General features: G+C 40.3%; 1 protein-coding gene across 4 annotated transcripts in view; it reads right to left on the bottom strand.

The window, feature by feature from the left end:
- GRK6 (G protein-coupled receptor kinase 6) overlaps nt 1-16,869 on the bottom strand; it is a 36,726-nt gene extending 19,857 nt beyond the window's left edge. For 3 of the 4 annotated variants that reach the window (XM_070937140.1, XM_070937143.1, XM_070937141.1), the window contains exons 1-2: nt 16,800-16,869; nt 6,781-6,876 (exon numbers count right to left, since the gene is read on the bottom strand). In XM_070937140.1, the coding sequence (XP_070793241.1) occupies nt 6,781-6,876; nt 16,800-16,851 (148 nt within the window). In that variant the 5' untranslated portion in view covers nt 16,852-16,869. Of the gene's footprint in view, nt 1-6,780; nt 6,877-16,799 lie in introns of those variants that run through there. The other variant, XM_070937142.1, reaches the window with a different exon arrangement.
- Between the last annotated feature and the right edge of the window lie 4,173 nt (nt 16,870-21,042).

The raw sequence follows: 21,042 nt of genomic DNA, 5'->3' as shown, positions 1-21,042 counted from the left end.
ATTATTACTATGAAACTGAGCAGAGAGCAATAAACAGTTTTATCTGAAGGTGTATACTTCAGCCTCACAGGTGTCTAGCCCACCATCTAGCTTGATAATTCACTGCTGATACACAAAACTTAATGAGGTTGAGAAACAGATTTTATATAATCCAGGGACTGATACATTATTTAATAATCCTTGTGAAGATATATAGACTTTTTCCCAGTCGGAATGCCTGCTAATTAGCTGAACTGAACTGAAATATATAGACAATGAGAATATTGTTCCAATACACTTATAATCTTGAGAAATTCCAACTTTTATCAATTTATATGTTGGAATTATATCCTCTATCCTTTGGGATCTCATGTAGCACATCTTTGAATGTAGATTTGAACTGAGATCTCCCTGGTCCTACCTTAACACCTTAATTATTATTACACAGTAGCTACTCTACAGATATCCCACAAATTCAAACAATTACAGAGTCGAGTTTGAATATATCAAACATTTCATATGTACTTTATAGCAGTAGATTCCTCTTTTAAGTGATTAGTAATCCTTCACATCATTTCTATCATTATCAGTAACTCTGTACTTTTCTGCCACTTTTTTTCTCTCCACAAAGGTCAGTACAGCATCCTATCTGAAGAGATTTTCCTCCAGTATTACGTACCTCCATTTCATTAGTAATTAGACTTTATATTGAAGTCCATAAATGAGGATCACTGCATAACTGTATTATCAAGAGCAAATGGACTACAATGGTTATTTATGTTATAAGGCCCTAGAGTTGCTTTGGAATGAGTTGGGTGGCAAATACATTTAATAAACAAACAAACGGCTTCAAATTATGCTTGAAGCATTATCTGAGGACATTGGTTTTCAGAAACATGTTAACTCAGTTATGCAATGGACCTCATTTCTGTATACACTTCCAAGCTGGGATTTTGGGAAAGAAAGAGCCATTGCAATTTGTTAAAAACCAGTAAAGGCAGATCAATAGTTTTGTGCCCAGTAAAACAATGTTTAAAGATTTTTCAAGTCGGTATTGAGCAAAAATATAATAATAATAATCATAGTGGCCTGGTTTGTTTTCCAGATAGCCTCCAAATTCGTGGTGTTGTTTTATTATCTTGCTGCATTGTTGGAATCAGGACTAATCATAATTTCCCAGGAAGCCTCTTGCCCATAAATCAGCCTGCCCCAACCCTGTCATGGCACATGTTGTAAGACTCTCCTTCTCTGTGCAGCAGTTTCTCTAAGGAAGCTGTGGTTTCCTGATCTGTGAAGAAAAACAACACCAACTCCAGAAACATGAGGGGGAGGGGCCGCATGCCAACGAACCATTTCTTCCTCTGATAGGAAATGAGTGCATTGAATAAGGGAAGGTGAGGGGTTCAGAGCCTGGCAAGATTATTCTTCAGTACTCAAGAACATGGTCAAGCCAAATATAGGCAAGAGTTACGTGCTAGACAGAAGCTTCATATTATAGGTTGATTTGGCCCCAGGGCTCCATAGTGGAATTGAGGGAAATTAACACATTATAGCTGAAAAATAGATTTCCTGTGAGATGGGAAATTTCATGCTTTTCTCTAATCTTTCAACCACAGGTTGCCAATTTCAAACAGTTTTGCTCATTAGTTAATACATCTGCAGAGATTTGAAAACCTACATTGTATTCTGTGCCCAACTCACAATCTTTAAGACATCTGTCTAGGCAAGGGGTGTCAAACTCGATTTCATTGAGGGCCGCATCAGGGTTGTGTTTGACCTCAGGGGGCTGGGGTGGGTGTGGCCAGGGTGGGCATGGCCAGCTTGACGTCACTCAGGTCGGGGGCGCCTCTGGTGGCCTGAGTGCTCTGCCAGAGAAGATGAGCTCCTGAGCTCCGTTTTCGGCTGCGACAGCCTCCTGCAACCCTCTGCCAGCGAAAACGGAGCTCAGGAGGGCCTCCTTCGCTGTTTCCAGGGCGGCCCCATGGGCCAGATCCGGCCCCCGGGCCTTGAGTTTGACACCCCTGGTCTAGGTGGACATCAAGGTTTTAATGTGTACCATCTCTACATATACAGAAGCATTCATTGTGTCATCAATATTTTTGGTAAACTGCAAATTGGGCATTAAAAGAACCTCAGTGGAACAGTGGTTAGAGTGCCGTACTGCAGGCTACTTCTGCTGCCTGCTGGCTGCCTGCAATTGGCAGTTCAAATCCCACCAGGCTCAAGGTTGACTCAACTTTCCATCCTTCCAAAGTGGGTAAAATGAGGACCCAAATTGTTGGGGGAAATATGCTGACTCTGTAAAACCACTTAGAGTGGGCTGTAAAGCACTGTAAAGCAGTATATAAGTCGAAGTGCTATTGCTATTGCTATAAAGAATTGGAAAGAAAACAAGCCTTTTATAAGTCAGCTAGATATTATTCCAATTTCAAGATGGGGAAGAGAAAAGTGTACTTTTCAAATTAACTCAGGTCAATATTACAATTCCTAAGAGAACAAATAGCTAAGCTATGCAGAAAACATTCAGGTTTTTAGGGTTAACATTGAAATTCTGGCCAAGATCCAAAACTGAATTTTCCTCTTCCATCAAATATGAGATAATGCATCAGAAGGAATAATTAAGTAAAACCACTCAAGGAAAAAGCTCAAACATTACTGTGGACAGCTCACGGAAGCCCTAATTCAATACACCAACAAGAAAAATGGTTAAACAGGAACAAAAGAGAAACTGGACTTAATGAGTCAGTGGTATAATAATATGATCTGTATTCAGGAGGTTCCATATTCAATTTTTCGATTTGAGCTCCAAAGAATCACTGCAAAGTTTGATGGACAACAATCCAACTCAATCTATAGCCTACATCATTTAGAATCATTCAGAACATCAGTCTTCCAAATAAGAACAGACTCGCCATTATTCTCTGTGTTAAAAAACCAAGTTTGGGGATGAGCTTCTTCTTTTCAGCTAAGTTTACACCAAAGCCTAATTATGTCAGTGTAAATTTATCAACTGGTGCCACTTCTTTCAGATTCCTTATTTGAGGTTCAAAAAGCCTCACGTACAGGTATCCATGAATCCATTTTTCAGGAAGAATGTTTTCAGATTTTAGGCAAGCAGAACCCCCAAAACTAACCAGATTGCGGTTTTCAAACAAGTAATAAAATTCCTTTTTGAGCAGTGATAGGAGCTCACATTATTTTTTTCTCTTTTTGTTACTCTGTGCAAAGACATTTCTGCCCAACCTCCTTCCATTAACACTCTATGTATGCCAGAGGGGAAAAATTGAATTCAACAATTAAGGATCAGCATTCACCCAAACTACCAGTGCCTTTGATTTTCCTTAATGCAATTATAGTACTACAAAGTTATTAATTTTTTTTAGAGAAAAAAGTATCAAAATAGTATGGTGCACACACTGTAAGCAGTCAACTCTCCATAAAACATGGGACAAAAAGTCAAGTCTCATGTAATAGATTTCTTCAAACAAAAAATAGTAGTAATTTTTAAATCAAAAATATTTGTTTAACAAATTTATATAACTGCCCATCTCACAAATGCCCACCTCATGTCCTATTGAAGTGGGAAATGGTTACTAGATTTTTAAAGCTGCCTTAAGGAACTGTACAGACTTAAGCTTAAAGCCTGTTTCTTAACATGCAGACCCTAAGAGCTTCTCCAACAGTGAGACCAAGGGTGGGCTTAAAATTTTTTAGCAAGGGGTTCTCTGCCCGGTTGCTGGGTGGGCGTGGCCATGGTGGGCTCCTGCACCATGATGGGGAGGGGGCATTTTTGCCCTCCCTAGGCTCCGGAGGCTTTCCTCGAGCCTCCGGAAGGGCAAAAACAGCCTCCCGAGGCTCCAGAGGCCCTCTGGAGACCAGAAAAGGGCCTCCCCGAACTTCCAGTAAGCCCGTTTTTCACCCTCCCCGAGCCTCCGTGTGCGCCCTGCACTTACCTGCATCCAAAATAGGCCATGTGGGGACTCCTGGGAGGGGTGGGGTGGGCGGGGCCAGCCAGGAGTGGGATTTAGGGGTTCTCCGAACTGCACAGAATTTTAGCTAGAGGTTCTCCCGAACCCTTGCGAACCTCCAGCAGCCCACCCCTGACTGAGACTGACCTTGGTTGGTTACAGGCCAAGAGACATAACTGGGCATCTTCAGCATATTGTGACTGTGCTGTCAGATCACCTTGACTGACAGCCTCATGTAAATGTTAAATAGGCAAGAAGTAAGTGCTGCACCCTAAGGAACACCAGAAAGCAAAGGACATTGATTCAATCGCTCCCTCCCTCCCACCAATGTTGACTGGAACTGACCACAGAGGAAGGAGAACCACTGCAATATAAATTCTCCTCCTGATCCCTGAGGCCAATCCTAAAGGTTACCATGATGGATAGCATTTGCACTGAAAGCTGATGAGAGATAAATCCAGGAGAACTGTACTGCCCTCATTTTAGTCCCAGTAGACGTGTTCAACAAGCAGAAGCAATGCTGTTTTCCAGTGCTGCATCCAAGCCTGAACACATCTGAAAAGATGATCCACAGCCTCCAGATTTATCAAAAAGTTCAAAACTTTCTACCAGCATTGATTCTCATATGGTCTTTATTTGAGTTTGCTGTAAAAACTTAAAAGTATTATGCACATTTAATGTGTTACAGCTGTGTTTGGAACTTTTGAAGATGGCGGTGTGTGACTGTGACACTTTGATCAGTGACCCTTTTAGTTAACTTATGAACCTACATGCTTGAGCCTACTCTGAATGGCAGTTGTTCATAAACAATTCAAGCAGAAGGTTGTTTTCCCCCTGCTAGCCTTCGTACTTGAGATTGTCTCTGAATCTAGCGGACCGTAAAGTACAGATGTGCGAAATTTACCATTTCAGGAATAGAATATTAAGCAGAACTCTGGAATGGTCCATTTCCTTTTTGGACCATGCTAACTGAGCCACACTAGGGATAGTCTGGAGATTTTCCGAAAGCAGTTTATGGTTTTCTAGGCTTAGTATTCTGGACAAAACAAGAGAAACGCCATATATATATATTTAAATTTGATTTATATGCCGCCCTTCTCCGGAGACTCAGGGCGGCTTACAATGCGTTAAGCAATAGCCTTCATACTTTTGTATATTTATACAAAGTCAGCTTATTGCCCCCACAAACTGGGTCCTCAATTAACCTACCTTAGAAAGGATGGAAGGCTGAGTCAATCTTGAGCCTGGGGAGATTCGAACTTACAGTAATTGCAGACAGCTGGTGTTAATCACAATGCTATCAGTCTGCTGAGCCACCAGGCCCTTTTTCTTCCTCGAAAGACAAATTTTGCTTTTGCAATTCCCTCCTATAGAAGTAGTCCTCGACTTACAGCCAGAATTGAGCTCAAAACTTGTTGCTAAGATATTTGTTAAGTGAGTTTAGCCCCATTTTACGACAGTTCTTAAGTGAATCACTGCAGTTGTTAAGTTAGTAAAGGATTGTTAACTGAATCTGTCTTCCCCATCGACTTTGTTTGTCAGAGGTTCACAAAAAGTGATTACAACCGTGGGCTGCTGTGACCATCATAAATATGAGTCAGTTGCCAAGCGCTGAATTTTGATCACAGGATCATGGGGATACCGTAATGGTCATTAAGTGTGAAAAACGGATATACATCACTTTTTTCAGTGCTGTTGTAGCTTTGAACAGTCACCAAAATGAACTGTTGTAAGTTGAGGACTACCTGTATTCTGCTATTTTGTATACAAAATTGAGCACCAAAATTTATGTTGTTAAGTGAGAAATTTGTTAAGTGAGTTTTGCCCCATTTTACGACTTTTCTTGCCACATTTGTTAAGTGAATCACTGCAGCTGTTAATTTAGTAACAAGGTTGTTAAGTGAATCTGGTTTCCTCATTGACTCTGCTTGTCAGAAGGTCACAAAAGACCTTGCTTGTCAGAAGGTCACATGTCTCCAGGACATTGCAGCGTCAGTCAGTTGTCAAGCATCCGAATGCAAATCATGTGACCATGGGGACGCTGCAATGGTTGTAAGTGTGGAAAAACAGTCATAGGTCAGTTTTTTCAGTGATGTTGTAACTTCAAACGGTCACTAAATGAACTGTCACAAGTTGAGGACTACCTGTACAAGGCAAGTTAGGTCATAATTCCATGTCAGAAATGTTTTTCATTACAGTGGCACCATTATAAAATCCAACACAGTCATGCAAATAATACATGAACAAACACAGTTCACCGAGGATGAATGAGCATGAGATGGGTTCTAAAATTTTTTACTACCGGTTCTGCAGGTGTGGCTTATTTTGTGGGCGTGGCTTGGTCATGTGACAATTATTTAGGATTTAGCAGAGGTACTGATCTACCAGGCTTTTAACTGCTTGCAGAGCTGTATCGATCTACCCATTTATTTTTTGCAGGCACTGATCTAGTCATGTATTTTTGCAGGCACTGGTCTACTCATTTGTTTTCTTTTAACACTGATCAGCTGTAGGGCAGCCCTTTGAAGCCCCGCAGCAAGAGTTTAAATAGTTTTTTTCCCTCTAGCCATCAGCTGGGACTCAGGAGGCAGCAATAGATTGGGGGTGGGGCCAAATAAAAGGTAAGAATAATGCGAGGGGTGGGGGGGCGGGGGGGACAGAACAGGTTCGGTGACATCATATCGTTACCGCTACCGGCTCAGGAGAACCAGGCCGAACCGGGAGGAACCCACCACTGGTTCCAAGCATTTGAAGTCTTTTCACTTACAACCAAGCAATCCTTGTACTAGTAAAGTAGGCTCAAGAAAGTAACACGCAAAATCTTACTCCTCACCCAATGTATGCCGAAGATCTTCACACTGGCTGATATGTGGGAACTGCAGCATTTGACGCCATTTCTTACTCTTGCCCTTCCGATTCCCACCTCCACCTACGTGAGACAAATAAGAAAGAAAACACTAATAAAATAGTGAGAAAACCAGAACGCACTATTTATACATATCCTGTTGTTACGAACTGTTGCTCACCATCAGAACTCAATCAGTGGTGAAATCTACCCCAACATTTTTTCTGAGCAATATATTATCTAAAACATTTCCAAAGAACTCTCTGTAGATGTGAATGGTGAAAGTGCAACTGTGAAGAGCTTCATTAAGATCATGGATCATCTCCCTGTAAATAACCTTCAGTGACACAATGCATTGAAATATGATCTCCAGGATTTTCTTCCATATCACAATTGGAGGTAAACAATATACTCTACTCAGCGCCAAGTCCTGAATACGCGAATGACGTTGCTTTACAAAAGAACAAGTGCCAAAGGACAGGAACCTGTAAGATTTTACCTCATAGGGCTGTGCAGAGATTCAGGTCACATGTGGACTGCACAGGAGCATAAATATAGCACCTATCTGAAATTCTTTGAATAAATCACGTCTCTAGGACTGAGTAGCACAGTCACAGATGGAAGCCGTATGATTCTGGGAAAAGATGCCACTTCTTAAAAGAATTACAGATTGATGCTATAGTCACATACTTCAGGGTACCTAATCCAAAGTGTTTTGCACAGCCTGTGAAGTCAATTTATGGGTTACCAACAGCGGTGGGATTCAGCCAGTTTGCACCACTTTGGGAGAACCGGTTGTTAACTTTCTGAGCAGTTTGGCAAACTGGTTGTTGGAAGAAATCATTAGGGCAGAGAACCGGTTGTTAAATTACTTGAATCCCACCACTGGTTACCAATATATTGATCACTTGAGTCTGAACATTAAATAAGAATATGGCCTAAGCCTAAACCAAAGTAGCATTATATAATTTACAATGCTAATAAAAAGAAATTAAATTGCTGAATTCCTCTAAAATACTCTTGGGTGCTATGATGGATTATAGGAATTTAAAACTACTTAAGTTTCTATATGTACCAGCAATTTGTCATAAGGTATCCAGCAACCACTTTTTCCCCACTTAGGCCTTTTTATTGCCTTGAGTACCTAGACAGCATTGACCCATACAGATGCTTTGCAGAAAAACAGATTCCTCCCCCCTATTCCCCCCCAACACCTCCATAACAGTATAAAACAGGGAGGTCAAACTCAATTTCATTGAGGGCTGCATCAGGGTTGTGTTTGACCTTGGGAGGACAGGGGGGACATGGCTGGGGTGGATATAGCCAGCTCGACATAGCTCGTGTCAGAGGCGCCTGTGGCGGCCCGAGCGCTCTGCCAGCGAAAACGGGCTCCCAAGCTCTGTTTTCAGCTGTGATGGCCTCCTGCAACCCTCTGCTCAGTGAAAACGGAGCTCGGGAGGGCCGCAGGTGGCCCTTATGAGCTCCATTTTCATTGGCAGCGGCACCGTGGGCCAGTCCTTTGCTGTTTCCAGGGTGGCCCTGGGGGCCAGATCTTACCACCCTGTGGGCCAAATCCGGCCCGTGGGCCTTGAGTTTGACACTCCTGGTATAAACTATACAGGTTGTTATAGCCCTAATATTCTTACAGCAAAGGAATCAGAAGCTGAGAAATACTGATGTGCAAGACCATCTACCATGTTTCCCCGAAAATAAGCCCTCCCCTGAAAATAAGCCTTCCCACAAAAATAAGCCCTCCCCAAAAATATTTAACTGCATGCGCAGCCTGTCCCCACCATTTCCTCTGGTTAGGGTGAGGGAGACAGAGCTGGAAATCAGGCAAGAGGAGCCCCGTCTTGCTCCACGCGCCCCAAAATAATAAGACATCCCCAAAAATAAGGACAAGCGCTTATTTCAGTGTTCAAAAAATATAAGACAGGGTCTTATTTTCGGGGAAACACAGTAATCAGAATATAAATCAGGATTTAAGTCTAATATTAATTTCTCTTGCAATGCTTATACTTCTAAGAAGGAAGCAAAAGGGAAGTTTACTCTTAAGAAATATCTGTCAGCCTAAACCTTTAGTAATGAACCAGTATGGTTAAACTGAAACAGGTTGGCCAGATTTCCGGTGAAACTCTTTTACAAGACAATTTAAATGCATCTATAGAGTAGAGAAACACAACCGTCAGCTCAGCTGCACAGAAGTTAGAAACTATCTCGTTAACTGAAGAAACTGTGTGTTTACTATTTCTGCAGCTTATAAAGAAAAACCAGTTCTTTGTACCACCAGCATTCAGTCCATCCCTTATGTAATCAACTGAAATTGATTGAATGGAAGATGAGCAACATTTCTAGAAAATAAAGCTCCATGTTTGAAAGAAGTTACAGTACAGATCACATTATTATATTGAAAAGAGAAGCCTAAGTGTTGACATTAGAGATGATATTTAGAATTAACACATCGTGGTTCTGAGACTCATTTTACTGCTGTGGCTGATCTCAGGAATTGAACTTGGTTGACCCTGGTTATTGCTTAAATGGGGGACTACCTTCAAATTCTAAGAGTCTTGGCTAGATTAGGAAGTCAAAAAGAGATCCTGGAACAATAACAAATAACTTCTTGAACACTGCTAAGAAAAATGTATGAATTAAATCACCATGATTTGAGCTTGAGGGCATCTTTACCTTTCCTGGAAACTTAACCATGGAATACAGAGAGCAGGAAAGGGACAGAAGAATACAAAAGACTGATGTGAAGCAAACCCTTTTCTTTCTTATTAGAGAACAGACATTGCTTAAAATGGCACAAAACAATTGTACCATATGATTGACTATACAAATCTAGGAAGGAAGTGAATCAAGGCAATGGGCAGCCAGCTGTACAATATTCTCAACTGCAGCTCCATGAAGGGAGACGCTAACTAGCACCAGAAGTAAATATTCCTTATAAAGGTCTGTGTTGTAAAGGTTTTACCAATGCAAGGCTCCCAGTGCGATCATTTACCGAAGCCCAGCACCGATCATTATTTTTTCCTTCCAAAGGAGAAATCCATTGCAAAGAAAAAAGAAGACAGCAGCTCAGCCATTCTATTCATCTTATCTCTGTAGAACAGTCATCTACCATGGCAGAATTGCTCAAAAAGGGGAAAAGGTCCTCCAATTTCTCCCCTAGTAAAATCCTTACCAATTCTCTTTAGAAAACATTTGTTCTGCAAATGGGATTCACTATGTACATAACTGCAAAGAGGCACAGCTGAATAAAAGCAGCTTAGTTTTTGTAAGTTATTTTGAAGTCTAGAGGGAATTTATGAGAAGAGAGCCAAAGAGAGGCATATCATAACAATGTACAAAATTAATGTTGTTTTCTTTGATGAGCAGGAGGAGAATGTTGTAAAATCAGAGTGTATACGTATTGCTGAATATATATTTATATATGAAAAAATGTAGAATGTTTAGATATCATAAAGTCTCCTTCAAATTGTGATTCCTTGCACGTTTATAGATACATGATTGTATCAGGCCAAAAACCAAGTATGACATGATAACTCTCCCAAGCCAAATTCTTTATTGTTTGAAACCGATAGACAAAATCTTGCCAGACTGAGCACTCTAGTAGCTATATCTACAATATTCTCTGTTAACTATTAGAGAAAGGCTGTCTTCACCCTTTTTCTCTCACATATGCTATCTGGGCTGAGTTGCCTCTTACTCCTCTGCAATGCTTCCCTCCCTCCCTCCTGGGGATCTACACTACATTCCATCATATAATGTTGGTTTACATCTATAGGATTTACTAGTGCTATATTGAAGATCACTTATCTTACACGGTTTGGAACGCCATTGCCTCAGTTCCATCTTAATATTGTTGCATCTCAAGGTTGGGAATTTTAATTTTTCCCCCTACCTCCCAGAGTCTTCACTGATATGGCTGCTAGTGTAATTATCTGCCATTTTGAAGCAGGAAACATATTACTGTAAGCTCTATAATAGGCTTGATTATGTACCTTTGATTTATTGTCAACTCTTAAGTGACCACACACATTTTCTCCTTAATAATCTGTCCCTAGTCCAGTCTTTCTTCCGATGCTGCACTCTGTAATTGAGTCCAACCACCTCACTGCTGGCTGTCCTCTACTTCTCTTTCCTTCCATCTTTCCCACTATTACAGTGTTCTTCAGCGAGCTAGGTCTTTACATAAAGTATAAGATTATTTGAGCTTGGCTATTTGTACCTCGAGTGCAAATTCCAGGTTGATTTGTTCAATGAGCCAATCTTTATTTTCTTGACTGTCTTTAATATTCTTAGGAGCCTTCTCCAACAACAAAGTACAAGGGTGTCAATACTCTACCTATCCTGCTTCTTCAAAGTCCAACTTTTGCTTCCGTAGAGTGCCATAGGGAACACCATAGCTTGCTCTGTAAGTATAGACCAGTGATGGCTAACATTTTCCAGACTGAGTGCCCAAAGTGCGTGCGTGTGCCCAACCCCCCAAAATGCAATGCGTGCGTGGCCCTGTGCATGCATCCCCCGCATGCATGTGTGCCCCCCGCATGCCCCCCGCATGCTCCCCCCACATGCGCAGCAGAGACCCAAAGACCAGCTGGCCGGCATGAGGCGTGCGCACATGAACTGGGGTGACGGCTTGCATGCCATAAGAGAGGGCACTGCATGCCACCTCTGGCATGCATGCCATAGGTTCACCATCACGGGTATAGACAGAACACAGCATATTTCATGATTGTTTGTTCCTTTATTGCTGATTGTTGATTCCACAAGGCAGAATCTATCCAACCCTTTTGACATCTTCATTGTCAATTTTAAGGCTGATTTTTGTATCTATTGTCATTAGTTTGATTTTTTTTCCATATTTAATTTTTCTCACGGTGCTCTTTGACTTTTAAAAATAGGCAAACTTTAATTTCCTCCCAAGCCCAGGAAAGAAAAAAACACCAACCCCTTTTTATTTGCATGATTATCCCATCTTATTCTTTTGTTTTCATCAAAATATTAAATACAACACTCAGAGGTTGCTTAGCCTTGTTGCAAAATTGCTGCCATCCAAAACCTACAATATTGACCAATATTGAACATTAGATTATAGGTACTTTAGCATAAAAGGGTGAAAATTTCATAGACAGATCCAGCACCAAAGGTAAAGAAGAGGTTAATCTCTACAGAACAAAGTGTTAGTTTTCTTAAAAATATGTCTGTACAAAAGAGAATTTGAGAATGTGTTTAGCCTTGATGGTTATTTTTAATAAAGACTTCCTATACAAAAAAATAGTTTGATTGAGAGCCACCAGGACTTGGTTGAAAGATGGGCAGCTACACAAATAAATGATACGCCAGTTGCGCCCCTTTCTAGATCAGGACTCTCTATGCACAGTCACTCAGGCACTAGTCACTTCCCGCCTGGACTACTGCAACGCTCTCTACATGGGGCTCCCCCTGGGGTGCACCCAGAGGCTCCAGCTGGTCCAGAACGTGGCCGCGCGGGGGATTATGGGGGCGACGAGGCGCTCCATGTGACACCTCTCCTGCGCGAGCTGCACTGGCTCCTGGTGGTCTTCCGGGTGCGCTTCAAGGTGTTGGTGACCACCTTTAAAGCGCTCCATGGCTTAGGGCTGGGGTACTTACGAGACCGCCTTCTGCCACCAATAGCCTCCCACCGGCTAGTACACTCGCACAGAGTGGGCCTCCTCAGGGTGCCGTCCGCCAGACAATGTCGGCTGGCGACCCCCGGGGGGAGAACCTTCTCTGTGACGGCGCCCACCCTCTGGAACAACCTTCCCCCAGAGTTACGTATAATAACAGACCTCCGGATTTTTCGTCGGGCCCTGAAAACCTATTTATTTTAACTAGCTGGGCTGGCTTGAGCTAAATTTTAAATTGATTTTAAATTGGGTTGTTTTAATTTACGGCCAAAATATTTAATTATTTTAATACTGTTTTTTAAATTTTGTATGCTCTGTTTTTACTTAGGCTGTGCACCGCCCTGAGTCCTATTTGGAGAAGGGTGGTATAGAAATTTAATAAATAAATAAATAAATAAATAAATAAATAAATAAATAAATAAATAAATAAATAAATAAAAATGTTTTAAATTAGAGAAAAAAATCAATCAAGAATTTACATGTAGATCTTATATAATAACCAAACATGTATTTATTTTGCTGTACGTAAAAACTATAGCCAGCTGAACTAGTATAGTACTACTGTTTGTTGTGCTCAATGAACAGACTTGAACAATGGGCCTTATCCAACAAAATGAAATTTAAAGTGAAGAAAAGCAAGGTTTTACACCTGGTCAGGAAAAACCAAAGGTACAAGTACAGATTAGGCAAAACCTGGCTCAAAAACAGTAACTGTGACAGGGACCTTGGCGCCCTAGTGGACAATCACTTAAACATGAATCAACAGTGTGTGGCAGCAGCCAATAAAGCTAATACAACCCTTGGTTGTATAAAATGAGGCATAGAATTCAAATCACCTGAAGTATTAGTACCGCTTTATAAAGCCTTAGTGAGGCCACACCTGGAATACTGCATCCAGTTTTGGTCACCACATTACAAAAAAGATGTTGAGACTTTGGAAAAAGCGCAAAGAAGAGCAACTAAGATGATTAAGGGCCTTCAGACAAAAAGCATATGAAAAATGATTGCAGGATTTGGGTTTGGCTAGTCTAGAGAAAAGAAGGACTGGGGGGACATGATAGGGCAGGACAAGAAATAATGGATGGAAACTAATCAAGGAGAGAAGCAACCTGGAATTAAGGAGAAACTTCCCAACAGTGAGGACAATTAACCAGTGGAACAACTTGCCTTCAGAAGTTGTGGGTGCTTCATCACTGGAGGTTTTTAAGAAGAGACTGGACAGTCACTTGTCTGAAATGGCATAGGGTCTCCTGCTTGAGCAGAGGACTGGACTACAAGATCTCCAAAGTCTCTTCCAGCTCTATTCTAATTGAGTATTGATTGAACAGAACAAAACAAAGAGTTGCTTTGCAAAGTGAGATGTGTGGCATATAAATCTAATAAATAAACAAATAAAACAGGCCTCCAAGGTCTTTGGATGCTTTTTCCTACAAACTACCAGTTTTCATATTGGACTGAAATTGGAGTTTCTCAAATATCTTAAGGATTCTAAGCTTATTTACATAGCTACTTGAGTCATCTCAATGCACTGCATAAAACATATGGAACTAGTAGATCTCTGTGCCCTATACAGTGATTTCTGCTAGAATTGTAGCATGGTGATTTTTCAATGAGATAAATGGTTGTACCTATGAGACAATCTGTACATAGAGACCTAATGTTATTGTGTCTACATTACTCTTTATAACTCTCCTTATAAACAAGCTTGTGGATTTCAGACACAACTCCTGGCAGAGTACACTATACAAATGACGCACATGGCAGGGGCCGGGTCTGGTTGCCTCACATGCATCCATACTTTTTCAGAAGACTATGTCTTATAAAACGTATTGCCCCATTAGAACTAATGTTCTATCTTTTCCTTTGTCAAATTTAGAAGGTTCATTGTTACAACACTCCTACACAAAAGAAGAAACTTTAAAATACAAAAAAAACTGCACCCCATACACTTATCAAACTGTATGATTCAGTGGATTTACTATGAAACACATATTTATAAGACTGCATATTTAACTAAGGTCTTGAGTCTTGATAAATACATAAATGCCTAGTCAGTCACAGACATTTTCTGCTGCACTTTTAATGGACACAGGTTAAATTATATCCAGCTGTATTTGGACAATGACTGACAATATAGAAGTAATCTAAATCTACTGCCTGAAAATCTTCCAGACCTAATAGCATGATGTCTTCTTTAAAAAACAAAAAACAAAAACCCTAAGCATTTTATAGTGCCATAGCTATTATTTCAAACATAATACAAACTATTCCCTCTTTATAATCAACTTAAAATTATGTACTATACATAATACCTTGATAAGAAAGCCATTCTTGCACTGACCCAGACATTTTCTTATCCCAATTCAATTTTCTACAGATTTTAACTTTCCACATTTCTCTTTACTATCCCAAAGCATTTCAACAGCAATTGTTCATTATATATGTCAATCCCTTCCTATGATTCAGGTGGTTTAATTAATAGGGATATTCAATTCTATAAATTTTATTATTATTTTCAAGATTTTTTTAAAAGTCTAAGCAGAGACTTCTTCAGAATCTTAATTTTTATACAGCTTATCTATCAAAATAGCTACCAAATGAGGAAATACTTGTTCTGATTAAAAGAAATCTAGATTTTGTCATAGAAGTTCCCCTTTATTTCACAATAGTTTGCAGTATTTCAATGAAATTTTTAAATTTAAATAATTAAAACATTTTGGACACTTTCCTATATGTGCTTACTTGGAATTTTCAATTAGTATGAGGAGTCTTGCTTAGGTTGCAATGATATCCATACTTTCCTGAGAGCAAGTCCCAATGATATGTGGCACATTTTCTAAATAAAATAAAGATTAGTATGCTGTCTTAGTCTGAGTAACTGATTCCCATTTCCCACAAATTGTACATACAGGAAAAATAATCCTATATAAAGACAATATAAATCCTATATAAAAGCAGAAGCACCTTTAAGAAAATATGCTTAAGGGTAGATGCAGAATGCTAAAAGAACATTTTCCAGCAATAAACTTGTAAAGGAAACATCAACATGGCCTTTAATGCAAAGTCATTGCCTTAATAGAAGTTAATTCCAAAAATTTTCTCCCTTGCCATCAAGCTATAAGAACTTTGTTGCTAAATTCAGAATTCAAACTGGCATTCAATGTGTTACTTGTGACCATAGGAATTGAATCAGAAGAACCAAGAATTTCACAAGTCAATAAACCCTCCCCCACAATAAGCAGAACTGAAACAGTTTAGTAAATCCACACTCATAGATCTATACAGATTTACATACAAAGCCTCACAGTCATATCAAACCTTTCACAGAGGACATATGTTATATGCATATACCTCTATCATACCTATAAAAGGATAATGATAAGATTTGCAACGGCACCCACAGAAATTGTTGTGGCCTGATCCACATATATCACTAAGCCTTAAAAGTTTCATCTGGTAAATATAGTATGTCAGACTACTATGGCTTGTTCAACGAAACATGATTAAATTCTGGGCTAGTTATATGAAAATGAAACTTATCTGTCAGAAGCATACTAGTTTAACAAACTTGTAGGGATTCCCTTAGAATTGGGTGGTACACTGAGGCATTTCTAAGCTCCTCTCAAGCATGGGAAATACACTCTTGAGTTGATGCAAGACTTCTGAGGATATCCTCTTCGCGTCCAGATTAAAGTCCAGAAAAGTTCATAGTTTTAAAAAAGAAGAAGTCAGTCAGAGCATCTCCATAGTATCTCACCCCAAACTACAGTTCCACCCCCATAACCAATACAGCCCCTTTGATCTATTTCTCAAATTACAGTATCTATACTTGTTTTCACCACTTCGTGGACAGCTCCTCCGCCAGGCCTAGGAAACGTCCACCTCTCTTGGCTGCTAGTCGGTGACTCAGAAGCTCTGCTGCCTCGTCCTTCCGACAGCAGGGCAGCCGAGGTTGCAAGAGCTCTCTGGCCACCGCGCCACAACTTCCTTCACGCCGATGCTTTTTCAAACAAGCATCATCGCCTTGCCAGCCCAGCCTCACCTCCGCCTGACCACTCACGCCGGCCGGGCTGGCCCTCGGGATCTTCCACCAGAGCCGCCTTGCCTCTGAAGACCACCGGGTCCTCCGCCCACTTCCCTACCTACCTACCAGCCAGCCGGCCGGCCAGAGCACAGCTCCGCCGGCTACCCCTTGCATCGAAGAGGCCGTGCATTGCATAAGGACCGCGGTGCCCAGACAAGAGAAGGGGACGCTGGGCCAGAAAGGACCAGCCCTGGTTCAGCCCGGAGAATGCCCGGGGTTCCCTTCCCGGTCATGCCCAAACCTTTCCCCAACCGAGACCAGGTTCTCACCCTCGCGCGCCTTGAGCAGCACAGTGTTGGCCACGATATTCTCCAGCTCCATTGGGGCCAGCCAGCCCGAGGCGCCGCCGCCGCCGCCGCCGCCGCTGCTGTCAACCTCTTCCCACCCGACCGCTCACGTTCACCCCCCCACCTCCGACCGCTTGGTCCGGCACCCAGCTACTGTACCTCCATTCTTAGCCCGCCCACTGCCTGCTCAGCCCGACCAATCCCCGCGCCAGCATGGCCCGCATCGGTCCCTAAATGGCCCGAGGAACTCCCCCGCCTCCACTCTGCCCTTCTTTCTCATTGGTCACCGAAAGAAAAAAAAAAAAGAAAGCCACAGAGAAGGCATGGGCCGCAGGGTGATTGGCTGACACTGTTTCGCGAGGCGGGGGGAAGCTCTTAAAAAAAGGGAGCTGTCGGTCGGGTCATCATGGCAAAGACTTTGGTTGAAAGGGTTGGGCTTAACTTCTTCTCCCCAAAATGCAATTGCTTGCGAAGGTTGCTAATCAGAGAGTAACAGGTAGCTTCAGAGGTCATGAAACAATAATATCACGTATAGTTGGCCTATAGACGAATCGGAATGTCGAGTAGGTTTCAAGGCTTTTATTTTATTTTATTTAGTTTTTTTTTTTTAAATTGATTTATATGCCGCCCTTCTCCGGAGACTCAGGGCGGCTTACAATGCGTTAAGCAATAGCCTTGTCAAACATGTACGAGAAAACATATATAAACATGGACATGAACATGTATAAACATGGACATGAACTGAAAATTGGCTACTTGTGTAACTTAAAAAGTATCAAGGAGCGAGCAGCCTGATCTCAGAGACGGAAGTAAATATCTTACAAATGAAAGCCCCAATCAATTTTTTGAAGAATTGCTTTAGATAGAATTGGAATGCATGCAGACTTGCAGGTCTAATCCTTGAAGAACGAAAAAAAAAAAAAAAGTCTTGAACATTTTGCTATTCAGCATTGTAGCCGCTGAGCAAATATGGATCTGATTTTGATCCATATTTTGGATTCAAATGCTGTTGCAAGTGCAGACTCGCTCTTCTTCAATTATTTCCTGGCCTTTTTTTTTTTTTTAATGATTGTTCTAATGGTGTTAACATGAAAGCTAATGGTGAATGTGTAATTATTGGATTGATACAGTAGTGTATTAAATATACCCCGATAAAGTAGTTTCTCCCTTTTTTATGTGTATGTCTTCAAGTCAGTTTTGATTCCTGGCAACTGCCCAGACTAGGAGAGAAAAAATATGCACAGTATTTATAATGGGTACACTCGCATCTATGAGGCTAATTTGAAGGGGAATTTATCTTTGTGTATGTTTATATGCATATATTATTACTGTATTATCTGTCCAAATCAATCCACTTCTAGATGAAGCTGTCTTCATTAAAATTTATCTAACATGCTAGTCCAGTGCAGGGAGATAGGTGTGTATATATATATATATGTGTGTGTGTATATGTAGATAGATAGATAGATAGATAGATAGATAGATAGATAGATAGATAGATAGATAGATAGATGATAGATAGATAGATAGATAGATAGATGATAGATAGATAGATAGATAGATAGATAGATAGATTAGATAGATATGATAGATAGATAGATAGATAGATAGATAGATAGATAGATAGATAGGTAGATAGACAGACAGACAGACAGACAGACAGATACACAGACAGACAGACAGTCAGATGTATTTGTATTTACTTAAGGCTGAGAAAGAGTGTGGCCCAAAATCAGTCATCCAGCTTCTATGCCCAAGAGACTAAAACCAAGCCTTCATCATTATACCACACTTTTCTCCATTTTTATCTTTTTAATTTCCTTGCTTTTTATATGTTTGCTGTTTCTGTGTTATTTTTTTATGTTGTCATTGTCAACTGCCCAAATAAATGCATACAGGCATATATACACCATTTTCTTACAGATGGATTTTCTTAGATCTACCTTGTTACTTAAAATAGATTATGTAGCTATGGTGTGGACATATAAATGGGAAAAGCCATTTACCTAGCCCATTCTGAAATTAAATTGATTCCCAAAGTTGGAATCTTATGCCTGCATGCCTGAAGGTAGTTTTCATTTATCTCAGTGAGATTTCTCAGAAGATATATACAAAATTATTAGACAACCAATTTTGTCTAGTGGTTAAGACAGTGAGTTCAAGTCCCTATCTTAGCCATGAAAGCCAGCTGGGTGACCTTGGGCAGTCACACTCTCTCGGCCCAACCCTCCTCACAGGGTTATTGTTATGGAGAAAATAGGAAGGAGGAAGATATGATGTATATATTTGCTGCCTTACATTATTTGTAAAAGTGGAAAATAAATAAATAAAATAAAAATTTAAAAATCCATTTGTGTTAATATATTCTGACAATTTTAAAGCATTGACTAGACCATTTATTTTAGCTGCAAGAAATAAAAGTTTACTGCTTTGTGTAACAAAACGTGAGAATGCTAAAAATGAAGTCAAGTATGTTAATGCATATTTGTTAAGTACTATACATGAATAATCTACCATGATTACCCTCTGACATAACAACAAAGATGAGATAAGATAAATCCAGATAAGTCCAGCATTGTTGATCCAACAATTCAGTAGTTGGATATGCTTTCAGCCATTTATAGTTTCCATAGTCCAGTCAGGCTGCTGTAAGGAAAAAGGAGTACAAGGCAGAATTAAAAGAAAAAGATCTCAGATGATGATCCAGCAATATGGTCTTAAATTTGCAAAGTGATATATATGTGTGTGTGAAGGTTGCATCATACACTGTAATTAAATGCGTACCTACAAATTAGCATTAGCATTTAGATTTATATACTGCTTCATAGTGCTCTTACAGCCCTCTCTAAGTGGTTTACAGAGTCAGCATATTGCCCCCAACAAACTGGGTCCTCATTTTACTTGGAAGGATGGAAGGCTGAATCAACCTTGAGCCTGGTGAGATTTGAACTGCTGAACTGCAGCTAGTAGTCAGCTGAAGTAGCCTGCAGTGCTGCACTCTAACCACTGCGCTCCCTCAGCTCAAATGGTTTCAAATCTAAGAAAAATAGGTATATTCAATAACCGCAACATGTCCCTGTATCTAGGAGCAATGCCAGCCCTAGAAGCTCTTGTAAGCTAAAAATGATATGTGTAATACCGCCTGTGAAAGGCTTGCCAATTCATGGGTCAGTTTTATCCTACATCTCAAAATTCTCATATTATCCAAACTGAGACTTAAACCCTAATCATTTTGGGGCAGTAAATTCGAGTGAATTTAATATTGTTAATTTTTTACTCTGTGTGACTGCAAAATTTTAGAACATAGCACTCGCTATGTGGTTGTACTTAAGAGCAAAATAAATAAATATATTTCTAGCCAAGAAATTTCTCTTGGCCCTGAAAAGAGAATTCTGATTGCCGTTTGAACAACATATTAGATGATGTGGCTGAACAATTTGTACTACTGCTTAGGTTAATTGCTCAACAAGGCAGTTGCTGTACTGGCAATTGGCACAACTGTCAATGTATATGGCAATTAGGGAACAATATCCTTGTTTCTAAAGTCATGGCTTGAGCAATTCCTGTGCCCCGTGACAGGGTGTATTATAGAAATGGAAGATTTTTTTAAAAAGTGAAGCCCAGGTACCGGCTATTATCAAAAAATCTGAATCTAACCTTCATGTGTGCACTTTTTTTTTTGCTTTAATTTAATTAATTTAATTAATTAATTAATTTAATTTAATTAATTAATTAATTAATTTTTAATTTTGCTTCTCCAGAGACTCAGGGCAGCTTACAATACGTTAAGCAATAGCCTTCATACTTTTGTATATTTATACAAAGTCAGCTTATTGCCCCCACAATCTGGGTCCTCATTTCACCTACCTTTGAAAGGATGGAAGGCTGAGTCAACCTTGAGCCTGGTGAGATTTGAACTTGCAGTAATTGCAAACAGCAGATGTTAATCTGTTAATAACAGTGCTTTAGTCCACTGTACTACAGGCTTTTATGGACTTTTGGATAGAGAAAAGAGATGAACTGTTCAGTTAATAGTAAAGAAGCAAACCAATTTTTAAAAAACTGTCAGACAACATTGTTAATATTTTTAATTGATTAAACCTCACACATTGACCTCTAACAGCTTTTGCAGCATGCTATGCTAAAAGGCAATGGCCCCCCAACATTTTTGGCATCAGGGAATGGTTCTGTGGACAGGTTTTTCCGCAGACCGGAGTGAACATGG

This window comes from Pituophis catenifer, unplaced genomic scaffold (assembly GCF_029215685.1).
Source record: "Pituophis catenifer annectens isolate HBS135680 unplaced genomic scaffold, rPitCat1.0.hap2 SCAF_2, whole genome shotgun sequence".
Taxonomy (NCBI): domain Eukaryota; kingdom Metazoa; phylum Chordata; class Lepidosauria; order Squamata; family Colubridae; genus Pituophis; species Pituophis catenifer.
Note: the sequence above shows the minus strand (reverse complement) of the source record. Positions and strands in the feature narration are given on the sequence as shown.